We start from the raw sequence: 20,017 nt of genomic DNA on the forward strand, positions 1-20,017 counted from the left end.
TGCATGGAAAGAGGAGCACGGAGGTGGCAACTGGCAAGTTAATGAATACCGGCACTGCAAAATGTATGGTTTGGGTTTGGGATTTTTTCAAGTTGATAACCTCTGATGGCAAATAAAAAGTTTTCTTCTTCAGCTCTATTATAGACTGGGGTGAGTTGGGCCAAAATGTAGAGCAAGAAGTAAGATGTAGATAACAAAGGCCTAATGGAAAATCTCTGAATGACTCCATTTCCTGGCATTGACTTGGGTGGGTTTCCAGGCTGACTTGAACCTGTGAAGTGTGCCTCACAGCTACCTGTGTCTGGCAGTTTGCATTTGGATGCATGTTTTAGTTTTGGCAAGTGAAGTGTCTGTGTGGTCATCATACAAATCATACCTTCAGAGTGAAAAAAAACCCAGATTATTTTTGTAAATTAATCATACTTAGTGGAAAGGAGGTAGTTGCTGTGCTGTATTAGCAGATAAACCTTCTTTTGCTTTGACTTTTTATGCACGTGCCTTTTAGAGGGTCGATGTATTGCATAGCTGCTTGTCCTCAAGTTTGTGCCTTGTGTGACTGCAGAGTGGATATGGTAAGGTCAAGTGGGTAAAAACACTTCAAACTTAGTGTCTGAATGGAAGGAATTATGTTGATAGACAGTTGCAGTGATGCATGACCTGCAGTTGAGGTGTTAGACTGTTTAGTTTTGTGGATGCTTACAGCTAGTCCTGACAGCTGCCAGAGCTGTTGTGCTGAGGGTTGATTATTTATTCATTTATGACTTTTACACATAACTGCCAGACTGCAGACAGGGGAAACACTGTACAAATGTAAGTACTTCCGTGGCGTTTCCTGCCTGCTGACTCTGCCTCCCTCTTTCTGTTTGGGCGGGAATATTTAAAAAGGATCAGTCTGTTGTTCCTCTGGCTTAAAGCACTTGAACTTTCTGTTCTTGTGGTGTCCTCTCATCCTTCCAGCTTCAGCAGATGCACTTCTCACCTTTGGAAGAAATACAACCCTGTTGCTTTGCACAACAAGCTTTCTGATAGGAGCGGTAGCACAGCTGCTGCTGTCTCTCTGTGAAGGAAAGATGGAAAGGGAAACAAGTAAACAAGGAGTGCTTGAGTCTTCTCAGAGAGGGGCTGTGTGGGATTGAGGTCTGCAGTTGATTTGTTAACTTTCAGAATTACTAACTGTAGAGTAAAACAAATGTGTGCATGTGGCTTCAGGCCGTCTGGCTGCAGAGGCAGAGCTGCCTGGCTGGACTCACAGGGTTTAGCGACCTGCCTCTAACCACGGCATACAGCCCACTTGGGCTTTAGTGCCTCTAGTAGTTTCCTTTCAAGAGCTGAATGTGTGAGATGAAAACAGCCTTCTTAGAGCCAAGCATGGCTTTTCATTCCTCAGAGGTGTGAAGCAGTGTTGCTGCAGCGGGCCCTGGCCTGGCCCACAAGAGAGCTGCTCTCCTGGCTGTGGGAAGCAGCTTTGCTGGCAGCAGTCAAACCCTCTCCTTTTGGAAGACTTCGGCAAGAGATCAAAGGCAACTCTTTAGCCTTGGGAAGTACTTTCCCTACCTGGGCCTGGATCCATGTGTGCTATTTCTTTACTGGTTTTGATCCAGCTGCTTTCCTAATGCACTTGAAGCTTTGCTCTCAGTGTGTTGTCTTTGCTACACATTTCTTTCATTTTCTGGAGAATACTCCCTTGCAGCTGGCCTTGCAATTATCCAGGTAGGGATTGCTGGCTAGAAAAACTGATGAGTTGATATTTAAGGTGATGAAAAACCCAAATGAGGATTTCAATAAAAAACCAACATGAAAATTTCTTGAGTCTTATATCTCCATATACCTTTTATCTGATACAGAGTTGAACATATGCTGGATTTTCTAATATAACATGAAACATTTTTAGTCTTGTATCTAACATAAGCAATCAGTAAAACACACCTGTGCTTTTAAAAGGTCCTTTTCTTTGTGTCTGCTCTTAGTCTAATTCATTTGGGACTAAAAATAAATATAACTCACCCATCTCAATGGCATTGACCATCCAATGTGTTATCACTGTAACTCTAGATCTGATTCTGTTTGTAAGTCTTTAATGTAAGCTCTTGTACTATGTTTTCACTACTTGCCTCTGGTAGGAAGTGTGCTGGGTGTGATACGTAAACACTTCTGATGGATCAATGTTTTGTGTATGTAGTCTGTGCTATATAAAGACTGTAACTGGGAAGTGATTCAGCCTTGCATGACAAAGTTGGAAGATGTCTGTAAAAAGCTTTTGCAGAACAGATAGAGAATTGTGTAGAGGAACATCATTTGCCCAGTGGAGATGGATTTTGTTCTAGCTCATCAATCTCGTATTCCAGTTTTGTGTTTGATTTTTGAGCTGTGCAATATGAAACCATCTGGCATCTAAACCAGACTTTTATACTTCTTGATGTACAAAGAAGTTAATATTGCACATGAAGATCAATATTACAGGGTTGATGGTTATATGGGATCTCTATAGCATCATAAAATGGTATTGTATCCTTGTTTCAATAACTACCACATAGTTACAATCTTTAGGTGCTTTGTGAACTTCCTACTCTTCTCTCTGTTGTTGTACCACCAGATCAATTGCCAATGTGGTAGATGCTGGAAAATAGTGTGATGTATATGTGCCCTTGGGAATTTTCAGCTGTTGAAAATGGGGAGAGTTTGATCTTACAATCAGCTATTTCTGGCAAACTTATCCAAAGATAATCTGGTTCACCTTCTTTTGGTGAACATGCAGTACTGAAGACAGGAAAGATAATAGCATATTATAGTTCTTCTGTGTTTTGTTCTTCGATAGTTGTTAGCTGAACAGCTATCTCTGTCAGCCTTTGAGACTTGATGCTTGGGTGCTCAGCTTTTGCACACTGTTCCTGTGCCTCATCACTAAACTCTCAGTGTTTTGGAAAGAAGCACCAATAGAAGTCATGCTGACACTGGGTTCTTGGGTTTTATTTTCCCTTCCTTCATTCTATATAGGAAATTTCTACAGCATTCCCTGCCATATACACCTCTAGTGCTGTGAAGATACTTAATTACAATTTGGTGCTACAGTCTAAGAAAACTTATCTTCCTTTGTTGCTTAAAGGACTCTGACTAGTTGTCCTGATGTATCACGGGGCAACAGCTGAGTTAATGTGTAAAGATATTTTGAAAAGAATAAGCCTCAGACTTGAAACTTGCAAAATGAGATGCCATAAAATAACTGTTCATGACATACCTTATCTTGTGTTTTATTTTTAGTTGCTCTTCTACAACGGGTAGCAGAATTGGAAAAGGTGAATGCAGAATTTTTGCGCACAAAGCAGCAACTTGAGCAAGAATTTAATCAAAAGAGAGCAAAATTTAAGGAGTTATACTTGGCTAAGGAAGGTAAGTTCTGATTTCTCTGAATTATTCTAGAGTTTATTCAAATTCATCTTCAAATAATCCTTGCATGAAGAATAACCTTTGTAATGCTAACTGCTACTCCCATTTGCTCATGAATACCGTGTGCTTTCTATTTGTTGGGGCCTTTTTTTTTTGCTAAGGATAACTAGGATTTAAGAGGGCTTTCTACAAGGATAATCAACTGCATATCCAGCATGGTTACTGGGATAAAGCATTGGTGTGTCAGTGATTTGCCAGAATTGGGAAATTGACAGCAGTCTTTTAAGCAGATATAGTAAGAACATAAGAGACAAGCAGAAAGTAAAATGCAGGAGGTGGCTATTTAGTTTCCTAGCATGAATTTTTAGCATGAAATTTAAAGACTTGCCTTCATGGGTTGGAATCAGAAAAGCATCCTGATGTAGTCACAGAAACACCACCAGTGAGTCCTAATACTAACTTTAAGAAGTCATTGTGTGCTCATTCTCTCTGAACAGCAGCTGACCTGGTAAGTGAAAAGACATAGTCTAAGTGATGTGCTGTTTATACTTCATGGCTTGATTTTTAATTTTTCTTAATGTAATATTAATTTATCTTAAATTTCTATCTCAGGAACAAATGAACAAACAAACATAAAAGTTCTAGTACCAGTTAAGGGCATCTAGGTCAATAACACTTTATAGGAGAATTTGAACTTATGTCATCTCAAATGTCTTAGGAAGAATTGGAGTGTAGAGATAGCTGTTGTTCTCAGAGCCAAATTGATTTATTGCTAATCCTGATGTTTTTTCACATCCTTAACATATGAAAGTAGAGCCAAAAAAAGAAGCATTAAAACTGCAGCTGCTTGTATATGCTTATGAGAGCACAATTACAACAGGCATAATGAAGATCAGATCTTACAGAAGGCCTGTTTCTTTGTATTTCTAGCAGCTAGATGAATGGAAATTTGAGATACAAGACACTAATGATGAGATCAGCAATAATTCTTCCTTTTCAGAACAGTCAAAAAATAGAAGGTAATCAATTGTGACTTTCACATATACTGAAGTGAAAAGATACCAGAGGAGAATATACAAGCATTTACTACTTTTTTGGATTTTCTTCCTCCAGAAAGTTCTTTTTCCCCTCTCAGTTCTTCAAGACCTTTTCCTAAATGTACACTGAGATTGTCATAACCCAACCTTAATACAATTTGAGAACTAAGCAGTATGACTGCCAGAGTTGTCTTATGTGGGCTTCACTTAGTGGTCACACAGTGTTTCTGTTCAAGAAATATGTTCTATACAAATTCAGGACCTAGTTGGTGCCAAAAATATGGGAAGAAGTGTCTTCCTGTCTGTTGTTCTTATCTTTTGCAGATTCATTACTAGAATGAGTTAAATATTAATGAACTAATGGAATAACAATGAACTAAAATGATCTTAAAATGTATTTTATTAAAATATTACTATCTGTTAATGTTAAAACAATGTGATTTATTTAGTAAATATTAAAATAATGATGAATTAAAAGCATAGTTCACTTTCATCAGGTATATTGTTGTAGATTATATCTACACTGTTGCTTTGTGGCTCTGTCCTTGCCTTTTTTAATAGAAGACAAGGCAAGGGAAGTTAAGAAACTGTACCCTGAAGATACCTGCTAATGTTTGTTCAGTTGTTATGGGTAGATGCTTTAATAACAGTGGTTCCTTCACCCCCTTGTTTGAGCACTGCTCTTGCTACAGCAACTATGGTTGCTTTTGAGATTGCATTTATTAATCAAGCTAAATAGTAACATTTCTTTTCAGAGGACCTGAAAAGACAAAATGCAGTGCTGCAAGCAGCACAAGATGATCTGGGACAGTTGCGGACCCAGCTGATGGAAGCTCATGCTGAAATGGAGAACATCAAAGCTATAGCTACAGTGTCTGAGAACACAAAGCAGGAAGCTATCGATGAGGTGAAGAGACAGTGGCAAGAAGAAGTAGCTTCACTACAAGCTATTATGAAAGGTAACAACCAGGCAAACTGCTGCTGCTGAGATCAGACACTTGTGTAGTATGTGTTTAGTGTTTGTGCCTGCTCTTGAATAGCTGCTTTTCATGGCTTGGCAAAACTGGACTACAGAAGTGACAGATGTAGTTCCTAAATTTGGGCAAAGCAGTTTGGTGGCTCTTTTCTGTTAATGAGGATAGAAATTAGAAGGAATTGTGGCAATGGGAACTCCCACATATATGCAAAGCATTTCTGAGGGACTATGAATGTGATACTTCTTTCTTCCATGAAGACAAGTATAATGCATATAATATGACAAGTCTGAAAATAGCTTTAGACTGATAGCATGATTCTCTTCTCTACTGCATGAACACAGTTCTGGTATCAGACAGGGAAGTGTCCCTCCAGTACTATCACATGGCCTTTTCCCCCAACTAGTGACTGAATATGCTTCTCTGTATTCAGTCATGGGTCTTTTTTTTCCCTTTTCTTTATAATTCTAAGCTGTTCTTTTGTTACCTTTGCAAGTTACACAGCTGTTGATGTTTCTGAGACAAACTGTGTGCAAGGAACAAAATACAGGGTATAACAGGACAAGCTGTTGCTATAACTGAATGTTTTCTTAAAGGTTCACAAGCAGGATCACAATACCCTGAGCCTAAAGCCTGTTGACTCTAGGCAGATTTTCCATCACCTGATTATGCTTTTCCCTCAGAGACAACAAATCTTCATGTATATTGAGTACACAATTTTCTGTTTGTTTATGATCTACATAGATAGATGAACCTAGATGAAGGCTTAGTTGTGCCAGCTGCTGTCATATGTAAACAAAGACAGCCCTTTACCTGAAGGTGTAATATTAATAACAGGGAACTGGAATCTATGTGAGAAGTCCTAGTTCCTTTGCATTTTGGAGTAAATAAGTAGAGGTTTAGTAGTTTGTTTGTGCTTGGAGGCACAAAATGTACTGCTAAATAGGATGGTAGATATGTATGTTGTTTTGAAATGAGTTGCTACACAGTTTTGAGAGCTTGTTTATTTGTGTTCTAGTGATGTTATAAACAGAGATACAGTTCCCTTGGATCTTTTGCTAATGTAGTTGGATTTTGGGGCAAGAGTCAATGTGAATAGAAAGAAAGGGAGAGTTCCCTGTTGCATAGTTTTGATCAATTGTGATGCATCATTGACTGGTTGGAGATGGAGTTCCTAAAGCTCTGTTTCTTAACCTACATTGAAAATAAGTTTTGAAAATGCTGTTTTATAGAGACTGTTCGTGACTATGAGCTCCAGTATCATCACAGGTTGGAGCAAGAACGAGCTCAGTGGAATCAGTACCGAGAAAATGTGGAACGGGAAATAGCAGAGTTAAGGCGGCGACTGTCTGAAGGTCAAGAAGAAGAAAACCTAGAAAATGAAATGAAAAAGGTACATTGAAATCTAGTTCTTCAGTTTCTGTTGCAAGGTACATTTGTGTTGTTATGCATGAGTTCATTTCTACAGCTGGCTATTATTTCTCAGAAATGCAGATAGCCTTGTCCTGCCAACTTTCAGCTCTTTGTTCGTGAAAGTCATCATGACCTAATCCTGCATTTGAAACCATAAAGGTATTGTACCTGATTATGTGGATTCAGTAAGAGGATTGCACTTGAGAAGATGGCAGGTTTGGCCTTTGACTTGTAAAAGCAGGAAGAGTTGTAAAGTCTTCTGGCATAATGTCAAATGAACTGAAGTAAAGCCTCCTTTAGATTTTTCTGGATTGACAGCAGGTTTATAAATTTCCTTTGCACTTCTGCATCTTTATTCCTTTTCTCAGACCTTAGAAACTTCTTTTGATCTTTTAAATGGGAACTATATCTAAAATGTCTTTTTGTCTTTCTTTAAAGAAACTGTGTTTGTGCAACCCAGTACTACTGGCTTGCTAGGAAATACAGAACCTTGCTGTCATAAAACAACGGGCTCTAGATGATTCATTGGAATGATTTTGTTGTTGTTGTTCAAAGAACTATTTACTATGAGGGTGATGTGACAGAGCCCTGGCCCAGGCTGCCCAGGGAGGGTGTGGAGGCTCCTTCTCTGGAGATTTCCAAACCTGCCTGGACACGTTCCTGTGTGACCTGATCTAGGTGGACCTGCTTTAGCAGGGGAGTTGGACTGGATGATCCCTAAAGGTCCTTTCCAACCCCCACCATTCTATGATTCTATGATCTGTGACTTAGAAGAATTCTTCAAAGTAGATTGAGGTGCCTGTTGTCGACTTTGGTTTCGGGTTTTTTCAGTTTTCAGGTTTGGTGTGTTTCCCCTTCAGGCAGGAAGGAAATTGAACCTGTCATAGTAGATCAATGTTTTGGAATCTTTATTGTGTTATTAAAACTTGAATTTAAGTGAATTTGTCTTCTCAGCAGACTTCCAGTAGTCTTCAAGCTAAAAAATTATCCTATATTCAATAAAGGAGTAGACTAACATCTCATAATCTACCATATCACTGCATTTCCTTGTTTCTGCTTGCTATCAGCAGAAGACAAGCAGTATTGACTGTCACAGACATTCCACATAATGAGTATTGTACCTATTTTTACTGTGTTGTAACAAACAACCAGTATTAGTGTTGCAAAATGGAATTCTTTTTCGGTGACTTACAAGTTGATTCTTGAGTATTACTAGTTGTAGTTGCATAATTGCTGTTTGGTGTTCAGTGAGACTGCTTTTCATGTAGTCATAATTTATACAGGTAAGAGTCAGAGTAAAGCCTATTTGCCCATGTTTTGATTGCAGAATTAGTACCACTGGAATTTTAAGACATAAACTTGTTTTTGGAAGAGGCTTAACCTAATAAGGGGAAAAAAATCTTAAATTGAAGCTGGAAGGAAGGTACAAAATTGGATCAGTGTGGCGAGTCCTGTAGGAACAACCTTGAAGATGTGGAGTTCATAGTGTAAAAGTCCCAACACTGCATTACCAACAGACTGCCAGTAAGAATTTTCAGCAAACAATCTCACATGACTGAGAGAGTCTTTCCAGTAACTAAAATATCATCACTCTTTTTGTTTCTAAATAGGAATGTATTGATCATATGAGCAGTTAGAATTGCAAGTTGCTCAGATAAACAAGTCACCTAAACTTAGTGGCATTACTATGTGCCAGTCAACATTAGAAGTTTAGTATAGGTGATAAATAGCATTTTTTAACTCAAGCCTTTTGTGATCCTAAGGGAAAGGTGATTGCTTAATTAATCTCTGATTAACATGAGCTAGGAAAGCTTTGTAGACCTGTAAAGCAGAGGAACATTATGTAATAGGAGGGAAATTTTCAGAGTGCAGCTTGAAATAATTGCTTAAACTGCTTTTCATGGGTTTTTTAATCTTCTTTGTCATTAAACCTGTGAGGGTTTTTTTTCCTCAAGGATACTAAGAATCAGATCAGAATTAGGAAAAGGACATTCAGTTTTACCTAAAAACAAACAAGCAAATCCCAGTCCATAAAAACCAGTGTTAGGCTAGCAAAATAATGAATATTCATACCTCAGCAGTCAGTGTGAAAGGAGGAATTTTCTTCATCACTTGGGATGTGCTATTTGGAGACTTGTGATCAATTTCTTCTGCAAAGTGGCATTTCCAGACAATAGTGTTGTATTTATCCTTCATCTTTGTATGCTCTGTATGGATTTACTTTATTTTAAGGCATGAACTTGGAAAGAGTTTGTCAAAAGTGTCTTCAAGACGATTCTAACTACAAAGAAAATCCATGTAATTTAAAACTGCATCCACGTAATTGCTTACCAGGTAGTAAAAACTAGAGTCATTTTTCTGTCCTGTGGAATTTGAATAGTTTTGTCTTTCTAGTTGGTTGCTGTTTAACAGTCTGATTTTGCTTTCAAGAGAACTTTCTGACTGTTTCTCTGAACCCATTGGTTCCAACACGGGCACATTTATTGCTCTGTATTCAGTGTTGAACTGTGGGAAATCAGACTGGGGATGAAATATTCCTGCAGTTACCATAAATAACTAGGAAAAAGCTTATTCAACAGTCCTAAAAATGTCAGGCTCTCTTTAGTGCATATAAGATGACTGTAGGTAGAGTCAAACAGCTAGAACTGATACTATAAATTTAATACAAAGCAGTCTTTGAAGTTGAACTCCTGTTCCCATCTGTTTGAAAAAGGTGACTGATGGCTTGCCTGCTGCAAGTGGCAGGGTATTTATGTACATGTGACACTGTCACATGTCCCTGGTGTTGAATTCACTGTGTCATGTGATGTCCCTCACTTTCCTCATGGATTTTAGTTGTACTCTTTGGACAATCAAACTAGGAGTGACAAAATACAGCAGAAGTGAATGAAACGTGAAGACATTTAGTTCTGGTTTGTCTATAGATTTTTCTTTCAAGGTTTATAGAGAGCAAGGGCCTGGTAGCATTTGGATCATTGACAGCTATTGCAATGTTATTTTGGTGATTAAGTTTAGAAAACTTCAGCTGTTAAAAATACTATTTTTCTTCATGCAAATCTGACTCAGAATAAGTCAATAAGCTCACCAGAAACTGAAAGTCACATGAGAAGCCTCTAAGACATGCATTCTAGTCTGACTTTAAAACAAGACATGAATATTGTCTTTTAGTGGCTGTCTTTGCTGATCAAGTTAGGAAAAGTGTCATCTTTTGAAGCTGTCTGCCTTCCTTCCCCTGCTGAGTTCTCCAGCTGAAGACAGAGAACAGTTGAGCATTCTGAGCCTTCATACTTAACATCAACCCAAATTAGGTGGCTTAAATTCTTTGTACCTTGAAGAATTCTACTGCAGTGAATACTTGAGTGTTGTGATGGCTGTTGTGGAGTCTTTACTTACACTTGGAAAGTTTTTAGTGCTTCTATGTAAGAAAGCCAGAGCATTGAAGAAATGGGGATGTCAGGGCCATCCTTTGACACGTGCAATTTGGAATTTGAACACTGAACACCAATTCTCATTTTAATTCTTGCTGGTTTTAACTATCTGCCTGTATTTTTCCTGTTGTATCAGTCTTCTCATTCTGTTATTGTGCTTTGATCTTTAAAGAACTACTTCTTGAAAAAATCGTTGAATTTTTGATTAATCGACTGTATAGAGTTTTGAAATATTTAGTACTATAACACCAAAAACTGAGGCTGCCTCAGGAGTAATTTAAAGTTGAAAAAAGGTCTTCTAAAGTACAAGAAAGCTGCACTTTGCATTGCTATGCAGATCCTTTTTCTTTCCACTTGGAGAGTAAGTAAATGAATGACTAGTAACTCACCATGCAGTTCATGTGTTAGACTGTATTTAGATGTGCTGTGTGACAGCAAGGTGCAGGACACCTGGGCCTTCCATAGCAGGAAAGTGTATGTATTTTGAAATACCTGACCTGAAAATTTTCTCCCAAGGATGAAGAAGGATAGATTTACTGAAATTCACTTTAAAAAGAGCTATTCATGGCCTAATGCATACATGAATTTCAAATTTAACTGCCTTCTGTGAATGGAGCAATATCAGCCTGTTGTCATAGAGATGACTGCTGAACTAAATAAATAGCAACCAGTATTGAAAGTGGAAGTTTAGTCAGCTGTTTTTGTTGGCATAGAGATTTTCTCCCATATGTCTCTGATATGTCTCTGATAATGGAAAGCGTTATGGTGAAAACTTATGGTAATGTGTTATTCATAATTTATTGCCTTAATTTCAGGCCCAGGAAGATGCTGAGAAGCTGCGTTCGGTTGTGATGCCTATGGAGAAGGAGATTGCAGCTCTGAAGGAGAAATTGACAGGAGCTGAAGAAAAAATAAAAGAGTTAGAAGCATCAAAGGTGAGGTGGAGTTGTAACTGTGTCCTCATTTATATCTTGCATCATGCTAGTTTGAGGCAGATAAATTGAAATCAAATTTTGTAAGACAGAAGAAGATGTGTTGTGAAAACTCTTCATGTGCAATGCATCTTTTCTCCTGTAGCCCAGTTAACATATTTAGCCTATGTATATTTTCACATCTGTTTTGAGGGATGTTATGTGTGGATTTATCTGTGCTTGGCTTAAATTGTATGGCTTCAGGTCTACTAGTAACAACAAAGAAAAAGCTCTAGAGAAATAGCTGCTTTGCACCTGTCCAACAGCTTGGCCTTTAGCTTATTGTCATGCTTGCAGACACAGGAAGATTTGCATTTGTTAGAATTCTTTTAATCTGCGCCATCCAGCAGCTGCTATATTTCATTTTCTAATCCTGTGCATGAAACTGAGGCAGCATCACTAGAATTTGTATAGGTTAAAATGTAAGCAAACCTCAAATTCATAGAAAGGGAAACAGATCATTGCTGCCAAAAAAAATCAATGTAAAATGATTCATCTAGCATTCCTGTGTCCTTCAGGTATGTCAGGACCCCTACTGAACCTTCTCATCAGCTGTGGAGAGTAAATAATATCTACACCAGTGGAAGACAGTTGCATTTAATGTACTGTTTCATACAGAAATGAAGATTTCTTCTGTAACAAATACTTTATCATGAAAGTCAAATAGTCTGAAATTGCAAAGTAACATGCCATGTGTATATTTTTAAGACATAGAATCGTAGAGTGGTAGGGGTTGAAAGGGACCTTTAGAGATCATCTAGTCCAACCCCCCTGCAGAAGCAGGTTCACCTAGATCAGGTCACATAGGAACATGTCCAGGCGGGTCTTGAAGACCTCCAAGGAAGGAGACTCGTAATACAAGTAAATACTATCCTTGTCTTCTGGGTCATTTGCATTCTCATTTAAATAGATGCTCATCACTTGCTGGAATTCTTTCTCCTTTTTTTTTCCCCTTTTTTCCCTTTTATTCCAACATGAAGGTCAGTGTGAGATTTGGGAGAACAATGTAATTCATTTAACAGTCTAAAAAATTGTACTAGGTTCCAAGTCTGTGCTTCAGTGGTTTCCTTCTTCGCAGATTCTTTGTGCTTTATAGGTCAAATTTTTAAGATTGAAATATTGCTAGAAATAATAGCTCTCCAAGTAGTTCTGCTTTTTCTCTTGATGCAAATAATACTTCCTTTTCATTGCTAGGATGAATTTGGGGAACATGAGGAAACGTGATCCTTCTCTCGCTTGCTCTCAAAATGCACTTTTTTTTCCCCCTCCTTTGTTATCTTGAGAGTAGTCTAGAACATTTCTTAGAAGTTTTCTACTGAATTTGATTATAAAAATCATAGGTCATTCTTGTCTCCCCCTTTACTTGTGACAAGACATGAGTAAAATTTATTTCAGGACTGGGGATTGCATTGGTGTCTCTTGTCCTCTAAAATCCGAGCCTGTTGTTCTGTGGGATAAGTTAAAAACAAGCACACATCTCTTGAAAGAAAGAGAATAATCACTTTATCCACGTTTCTAGTTTATTGAGGGGTTGTTTTTAAAGAAGAATCACTAAGGATGGTAATTTTTACAAAAGAAAATAACTTAAGCTCTTAATTTTTACCTGTGATCAATTCCATTTCACTGTTCCTCCTGTCTGAAGTTGACAGTCGGTGTATTTCCAGTCGCTTTTTTAGCTTAATGGGAAGGAATTGCTCTTTTATATCTGGCAAGGAGATGTTTAAGCACAAACATAAGAAACTGTTAAAGTTCTTTACTGTGCTATTACTCACACATTTATATTACTGCACAGGTATGAGGACTGATGTGCAGAATGAGTGAGACATTTCACCTTCTGTTGGTCAAGATGAAATCCCTCAGATCACATCATTTTGGTTTTCAGTGTTGAGTATAGCTGGATTAGTGAAACAAAGTGTTTCTTTCTTCCTTCCCCCTCTTTCCATTCTTCCCAAAGGCAATTCTTTGGAAGTCAAATTTCTCCATTTCAAAGTCTAAAAGTCTAGCAGATGGAAGACTTGGTGTCCTGGGGCAGGAGAAGCTGTCTGCACCGTCGATGGCAAGTTAAAGCCAAAGGGCTGTCTTGAACTCTGAATTGGTGTCTGTGACTCCCATACTGTGTTGAGGAAGATGAACAGTAGCTCTATGTAGCCAGGAATTGCCTGAAGGCTTTTGTTTCCTTTAAAATCAAAACTCCTGTGATTTCTGACTCAGCAAACCACAAAACTGAGTAGTGCCATAAAGAAGTCTTTCAACCTGTTCTTTGCTCCAAGATAAGATCTATTTCTCCAAGCATCATGTTTGGCAGAAGCTTATGTAAGGTTCTCCCAGGAGATTCTGCAGTCTCTACAGGACATTCAGTCCAGTTCTTTGTTTACTTTGCTATTTTAACCTTCCTTGTTGTAACTTCTTGTCATCAACAGGTTTCCCTCTCTTTCTGCAGCTGTCTTCATGGCTTTGAATGTTGAGGGTTTTTTTTCCTCATCTGTCCCCAAGTTTTCTCTCCTTTTAGGCTTATCATTCCTGGTTTAATTCAAGCTCATAGTCATGATTTCTGACTACTGTTACTACTCTATTTTGAGCCATCTCCACATCCTATTTAGTTGTTAGCTTATCAGTGCTGATTAAAGGATTGCTCCCCTCTCTGCTCTTGATCTTTGCGTCTTTACATCTCTGTACTCAGTGCAGCTGCTGTTGTGACCCAGTTGTTATAACTGTGATACACTGACATGTTTGACTTAGCAGAATTTTAGGGAGCAACTTGTTCAGAAGTAAATACAAGTGCTGCTTGCACACTGGTAGTTGAATATTTGTGATTTCTAGAAACAAACTTGTCCTTTGGCACCTGTACGTTACCCGAACAGGCGACACTATAACTAACAAAAAGAAAATGCCTGAGTATTCCTCCACTGAGATGCTAGATTTCCCTCTTTTTAACCAGGTTAAAGAACTGAACCATTATTTAGAAGCTGAGAAGTCGTGTAGGACAGACTTGGAAATGTATGTGGCTGTTCTCAACACGCAAAAATCAGTCCTGCAAGAAGATGCGGAGAAGTTGCGGAAAGAGCTGCATGAAGGTACCTGCCTCATTAATAATAACCCTTTAGCTTCTGGGGAATGCAGAAACCAACATAGCTGTTGATTCTCTTCTAATTTCATTTTTTAATTGGATTTCAAGAAATGTGAAAGCACTTAAAACATTTATGGAAGAGTTGAGTGTGGAGTTCCGTGATGGGGAGAAAGAAGAGAGCCATTACTTCTCTTGAGGGCTGCTGTTGAATTTCTGCTAAGTTCTTATGGTGTTTCAAGCTTCCTTCTTACTAAAGTGATTTTTACTAGTGTCTTTTATTTGTGCACAATTCTGAGCATTATTTCCATAATGTATTGATGTATCTCACTGATGTATGTCAGTTCTGAAAGCCTGGTGGTGGAATGGCTGTGTAAATGTACACACAAACCAGTACAATGCAGTATCACTGTAGGGAAATGAAAAACAGAACCTTCTGTTGAAGTAAGTAGAGATGTAGAAGACAGTTTTTTGAAACAAGCACTAAAGAAAATAAACAGAATTCATGAAGTTAAGGCATTAGCCTTCCAATAGGGAAATGTTAAACTGTCAGTGATATATCCCTAATCACAAGCCAAGTTTGAGAATTAAGAAAATGTCTTATATCATCCTAAATAGTTGTGGAACAAAGCCTGGCTGTTCTTAATTAGAACAGTAATTACTTTTATTCATGAAAATACTTATATTTGGGGAAGAGGTGAAAAACATTCTGGTTCAAAATGACTCTTTCTGTTTTTGAATAGTCTGCCATCTCTTAGATCAAGAGCGACAACAGCATAACCAGTTGAAACACACATGGCAAAAAGCCAATGACCAGTTCTTGGAGTCTCAGCGTTTGTTGATGAGGGACATGCAACGGATGGAAATTGTTCTGACCTCTGAGCAGCTCCGACAAGTGGAGGAACTGAAAAAAAAAGATCAGGTTACTTGCTGCTTTCCTCTTTTTCCTTTTGTGTTTTTAAAATGTTGCAGATGAAATGTGACATAACTGGTATGGAAATACATGTTGGAGACAAGTTATTAAAGTGTGTTAATATTTTAAAAAGTGATGGGTGACAGGTTTAATAGAAATTCATGGTTTGAATGACAGCTGGCATTTGTACCAATATTTTAATATTAATGTATACTGGCCTCATCCTCTTGACACCTGCCCTTTAGGTATTTATAAGCATTGATAAGATCTCTGCTCCAGACTAAACAGCCCCAGGTCCCACAGCCTTTCCTCATAAGGGATGTTCCATTCCCCTTGGAACCATCTTGGTTGCCCTCTGCTGGCCTCTCTCCAGCACTTCCCTGTCCCTCTTGAGCTGGGGAGCCCAGAACTGGACACAGGACTCCAGATGAGGCCTCACCAGGGCAGAGTAGAGTGGGAGGACAACCTCCTTCAACCTGCTGTCCACGCTCTTCATGCACCCTAGGATAGTAAGTTCTCATCTAAGTCCATTTAGGTCTCTTGTGAGAGTAACACTGGATTTTTAACCAAAATAAATCTTATGTTATCAAATACTAGGTTTTTAACAAAAATAATCCTTTACAATGTGTTTTTAGTTTCTCATGAAAGCTAATGTCATGAATACTAGGGCAAAACTGAATCCTGCTTATACGTGTCCTTTGTCGACCACGGATTTCTAGGAAGAAGATGATCAGCAAAGGCTTAGCAAGAGAAAGGAGCAGAAGCAAAAAGATTCAGATGATGAAACAAAAGCTTCATGCTCTCTAGCCCCTGAGGAAGCACTTGCCCAGCTCTCTAATGAAGAGGTAAACCAAAGCAATTTTGAGCGCTCATACATTCCTTGATCTCAAATACATAGTGCCTATTATATCTTGTAGCTTAGAATTGTTATTAAGCAGTGAAAAATCTTTGGAGTTTGAATATATAAATTCTAATAAATATTGCTAGTCAATACTTCACAGTCCTGAGAGGTGCTGTTAAAAACTGATTTACCTTTTGCATTCTCAGTGTTAACTGCTGTTCAATTCCCTTGGGATTTATAACACACCTAAACATTCAGAATTAAACCAATCATATCTGTGAACAATCAGCAAGTGTGTTGTGGCCACTTTGCTAACCTGCTTGTTGAACTCTGAACTAAATTTACACTGGTTAGACAAGTCTGAGGTCACTGATTGTGAAGTTAGGCAGCTGCTTGGCATGTGCAAAATAGTACGATGTGTGTGTCTGTGTGTTGGAAGCTACATCCAGCTCTGCAAGTTGAGGTTTTTGGCCACATCTGTTCAGCAACCAAAAAGAAACTTTTTTCTTAGCCAGGCCAGTAGCTGGAGCACAGCACCAAGTTTTTGTAGAAGCTGCCTGAGCTAAATTAGTAAGAGCCAGCAAATGTGATGCTGCTGGATGTCGTTATCTAGCAAGTCATTTCGATGTTGTAGATAGTCGTACAATGGGGTGAGCTGAAATTGTGCTTGTAGTTGCCTAAGCTCTTCACTTGTGAGGAAACTAGTTCAATGGGCATACAAGTTGGAACTTGGAAATAGTATCAAAATGAGCAGTGACTTTTCCTTTCCCACTGCATTTTTCTTGTTTATCTGATCACCTGACAGGTCCCATTTTGATCATGTAAGTCAAAATAGGGATAAATTAATAAAAAAACAAAGCAAGTTTTGTGCTACAGAAGCTTATGTAAGCCTCAACAGTCTTGAGTTTGCAGTGTGAGGCAAGATTTATCCTTATTGAAGGGAAAAAAAGTATATACTTCCAGATTCTGCCCTTTATTCCTATGCCGCTTTTGAGCCTTGTAATCACATCTATTTAATTCTAGGAATTTTACAGAAAGGAAATTTTTACCTTTTGAGAAAGGGCATCATTTGCAGAGTGGTTTTGGGCTTGTGTGTGGATTTGTTTTTGTTGCTGTTGATGACCTTTTCCTAACTGTACAGAATGTGTTTTCCAAGTGTTAATGAATTCTGTTATTGGTCATGTCTCACAGCTTGTCATAGCTTGACTTCTGAGCTCTTCTCTGTTGAGCAGTTTACAATACCGACAAATGATTTGTTACCTGTATCATCAAGTGCTTGGTTCCTGAAAAGGCAATTTCATATAAGCCTCTATTCTTCTTGACTTTTTGTCATGAACTTGGACTCTGATATATACATGTAAATATAAACATTATACCTAAAAATGATTAAAACAAGACATTTACAACAGTGATAAAAAGAGTAGTACGTGATATGCTGTTACACTTTATAAACACCTGTATGGAAGTACCAGCTGCCTGCAAGTCTCTGCTGGACCTAATTTGTTTTACTCAAGAGGCTTGTTTTCAGTGTTATTTGATTTACATGTCTAATGGCAAAGCAGAAGTGCATAATATATTGGAAGGTGTTTTGAAAGCAGTCACATGCTTTTAAAATAAAGAATTAGTGCTCTCTTTTCAGTGCTACAAATAAACAGATAATGTGTCTTACATATGTCACAGGAGAGTTAGTGTGACTTTTGGTATTGACATTCCACAGGATACCTTTCTGTTTAAGCCCAGCCCTTTCCCTTTTAATTTCATTTTATTTTATGTACAAATAATCTTCTAAATAAAACATTTATTTCTCTTACAATATTTTGTCAGACACTCAAGAAAGAGGAATACTCACTTGTCAGTATAGACTCGATTTTAAGTGTATCATTCTCCATTTATTTTGATGTTCAAGTGTTTTGTTTTATGAAAGACTTCTGACTTACTTGTGGGAGAGGAGAACTTGCCTTCTGTTGCATAGATTTATAGTTCTAAAAGTGATACAGCAAGTACATCTCTAGTGGAAGAAGTACCTTGTTTCAAATATCAGAATGTGTGACTGGACTCTTGCTTGTCTGGCAGGAGAACAGATTCTTACAAAAGCACTCTCTTAACAGAAGACTCTTCTGCTTGCTTGTTTCTTTTGGTTTTTAATTCTAGCTGCTACATTTCAGTTCTCTATCCTTGTTTCTGCCATCTTCAAGCTTAGTGATGAGATATTCTTGCCTAAGCCAGTTTAAATTTCCCTTTACCATGTCTGGTAATCAGTGCCCAGCATTCCTCTTTCACCATGCTTCTAAAATAGAGGGTATAATTGTTTCTGTTGTTTCTCAATTGCAGGTGCATGTAAATAGCACCCATGGCTCAGTCCACTCCTTGGATGCTGACATGCTGCTTTCTTCTGGTGAATCTTTCAACAAGTCGGATAATGATATGTTTAAAGAGGGACTACGGAGGGCACAGTCAACAGACAGTCTGGGGACATCTGGGTCTTTACAGTCCAAAGCTTTAGGGTACAACAACAAAGCAAAATCTGCTGGGAACCTGGATGAGTCGGATTTTGGACCACTTGTTGGAGCAGATTCAGTGTCTGAGAACTTTGATACATCTTCCCTTGGGTCTCTGCAAATGCCAAGTGGGTTCATGTTAACCAAAGATCAAGAAAAAGCAATCAAAGCAATGACACCAGAGCAAGAAGAGACTGCTTCACTTCTTTCCAGTGTTACACAAGGGGTAGAAAGTGCTTATGTATCTCCGAGTGGTTACCGCTTGGTTAGTGAGACGGAGTGGAACCTGCTGCAGAAGGAGGTGAGTACGCACTGCACATGGCTGCTGTGACTGCTCCCTGTGTGCCAGCCTGCCTGCACCTTGGGGGCTGTCTGCTGAGTGAAAGCTCTTCCCAGTTTGCTTTACACAGAGACAGGTGCAGAAGGAAATAGAGAGGATCCTATGTAGCTATTCATTTTTCTCTCTTGGAGTACTTCTGTACGTAAAGCACATCTGTGGGCTGACTGTGGTTGTCAGCTTTAATACCTTAGGAGAGGTTCTGGCAGAGGTAGCTGTTGATCTCAGATATGTGAGAGAAAGAAGATGGGAGAACTCAAAGAAAAGGAGAAAATGGGAAGTTAAGGAAAGGATGTTGCAATGCAACTGGGGATGATTGGGATAACAGTGCTGTTGTGTATGCCAGGGAGTTTTACTGAAGGTTGTGCATGGAGTGCAATTTAAAAATGAGCAGCCAAGAGATGGATAACACAGAAAGCTGCCACAAAGGAAGCTTCAGAAAATTGTTGGGGACTTGCATCATCAGAAACCAATATCTGAGAGTGACGAGCAGCAGATTACTTAACACTGTGCCAGTTTCAGTACTAAGGAAACAGTTGCTTCTGGGTGTTCTGCCTGTCAGTTTTTCTACAGCTTTATATGATGCCAGATCAAAGCCTGCATTTGGTTTCTTGCTGAAAAGAGCATGGTGGAGCTCCTGGGGCTGCTTTTTCAGAAGAGAGGCCAAAGAGCAATACTTTAGGGGGAAGAAAAGGTAGAGGAGGGGATAACAATCCATAGTGGGCAAAATGGAAGACAAGATGGTGGGAGGGGGGAAAGGAATGTAAGAATACAATATAAGAGAAGAGGCCAGGAAAAGGAGAGATGAAATGAAGCTGATTTGTTTCCTCCACTTGTTGGAATTCATCTTATCTGCTAGCCATTACTTAGGAGGTCTCTCCAAATCTATTGTAAGTTGCTTTTTATTGTGTTGCTACTAATTTGTAATATCTGGATACAATACAATGGTGTCATCTCAGAGCTGAGCTAAATCCTTTACACTTGAGTGTTTTGAAGACACTTTATTTAAACCCTTTCTTGAATTCACAAAAGAAATGCACTGCTTCCCACAAGTGTCTGGAGGCATGAGTACAGACAGGGTATGTGAATGCCACTCTGTGTAGGTGGGATAGAGCAGCAAGTACAAATCTGATTCCAGCTCAAACCTGACTTGCAGC

The 20,017-nt window shown here is 38.6% G+C and overlaps 1 protein-coding gene across 5 annotated transcripts in view; it reads left to right on the plus strand.

The window, feature by feature from the left end:
- The window catches only part of RABEP1 (rabaptin, RAB GTPase binding effector protein 1), a 45,218-nt gene that overhangs the window by 14,907 nt on the left and 10,294 nt on the right, over window positions 1-20,017 (plus strand). For all 5 annotated transcript variants that reach the window (XM_062012314.1, XM_062012315.1, XM_062012316.1 and 2 more), the window contains exons 2-9: window positions 3,259-3,387; window positions 5,177-5,380; window positions 6,628-6,788; window positions 11,052-11,171; window positions 14,146-14,281; window positions 15,015-15,193; window positions 15,904-16,029; window positions 18,357-18,824. In XM_062012314.1, the coding sequence (XP_061868298.1) occupies window positions 3,259-3,387; window positions 5,177-5,380; window positions 6,628-6,788; window positions 11,052-11,171; window positions 14,146-14,281; window positions 15,015-15,193; window positions 15,904-16,029; window positions 18,357-18,824 (1,523 nt within the window). The remainder of the gene's footprint in view (window positions 1-3,258; window positions 3,388-5,176; window positions 5,381-6,627; window positions 6,789-11,051; window positions 11,172-14,145; window positions 14,282-15,014; window positions 15,194-15,903; window positions 16,030-18,356; window positions 18,825-20,017) is intronic.

Source organism: Colius striatus, chromosome 20, assembly GCF_028858725.1.
Source record: "Colius striatus isolate bColStr4 chromosome 20, bColStr4.1.hap1, whole genome shotgun sequence".
Lineage (NCBI taxonomy): Eukaryota > Metazoa > Chordata > Aves > Coliiformes > Coliidae > Colius > Colius striatus.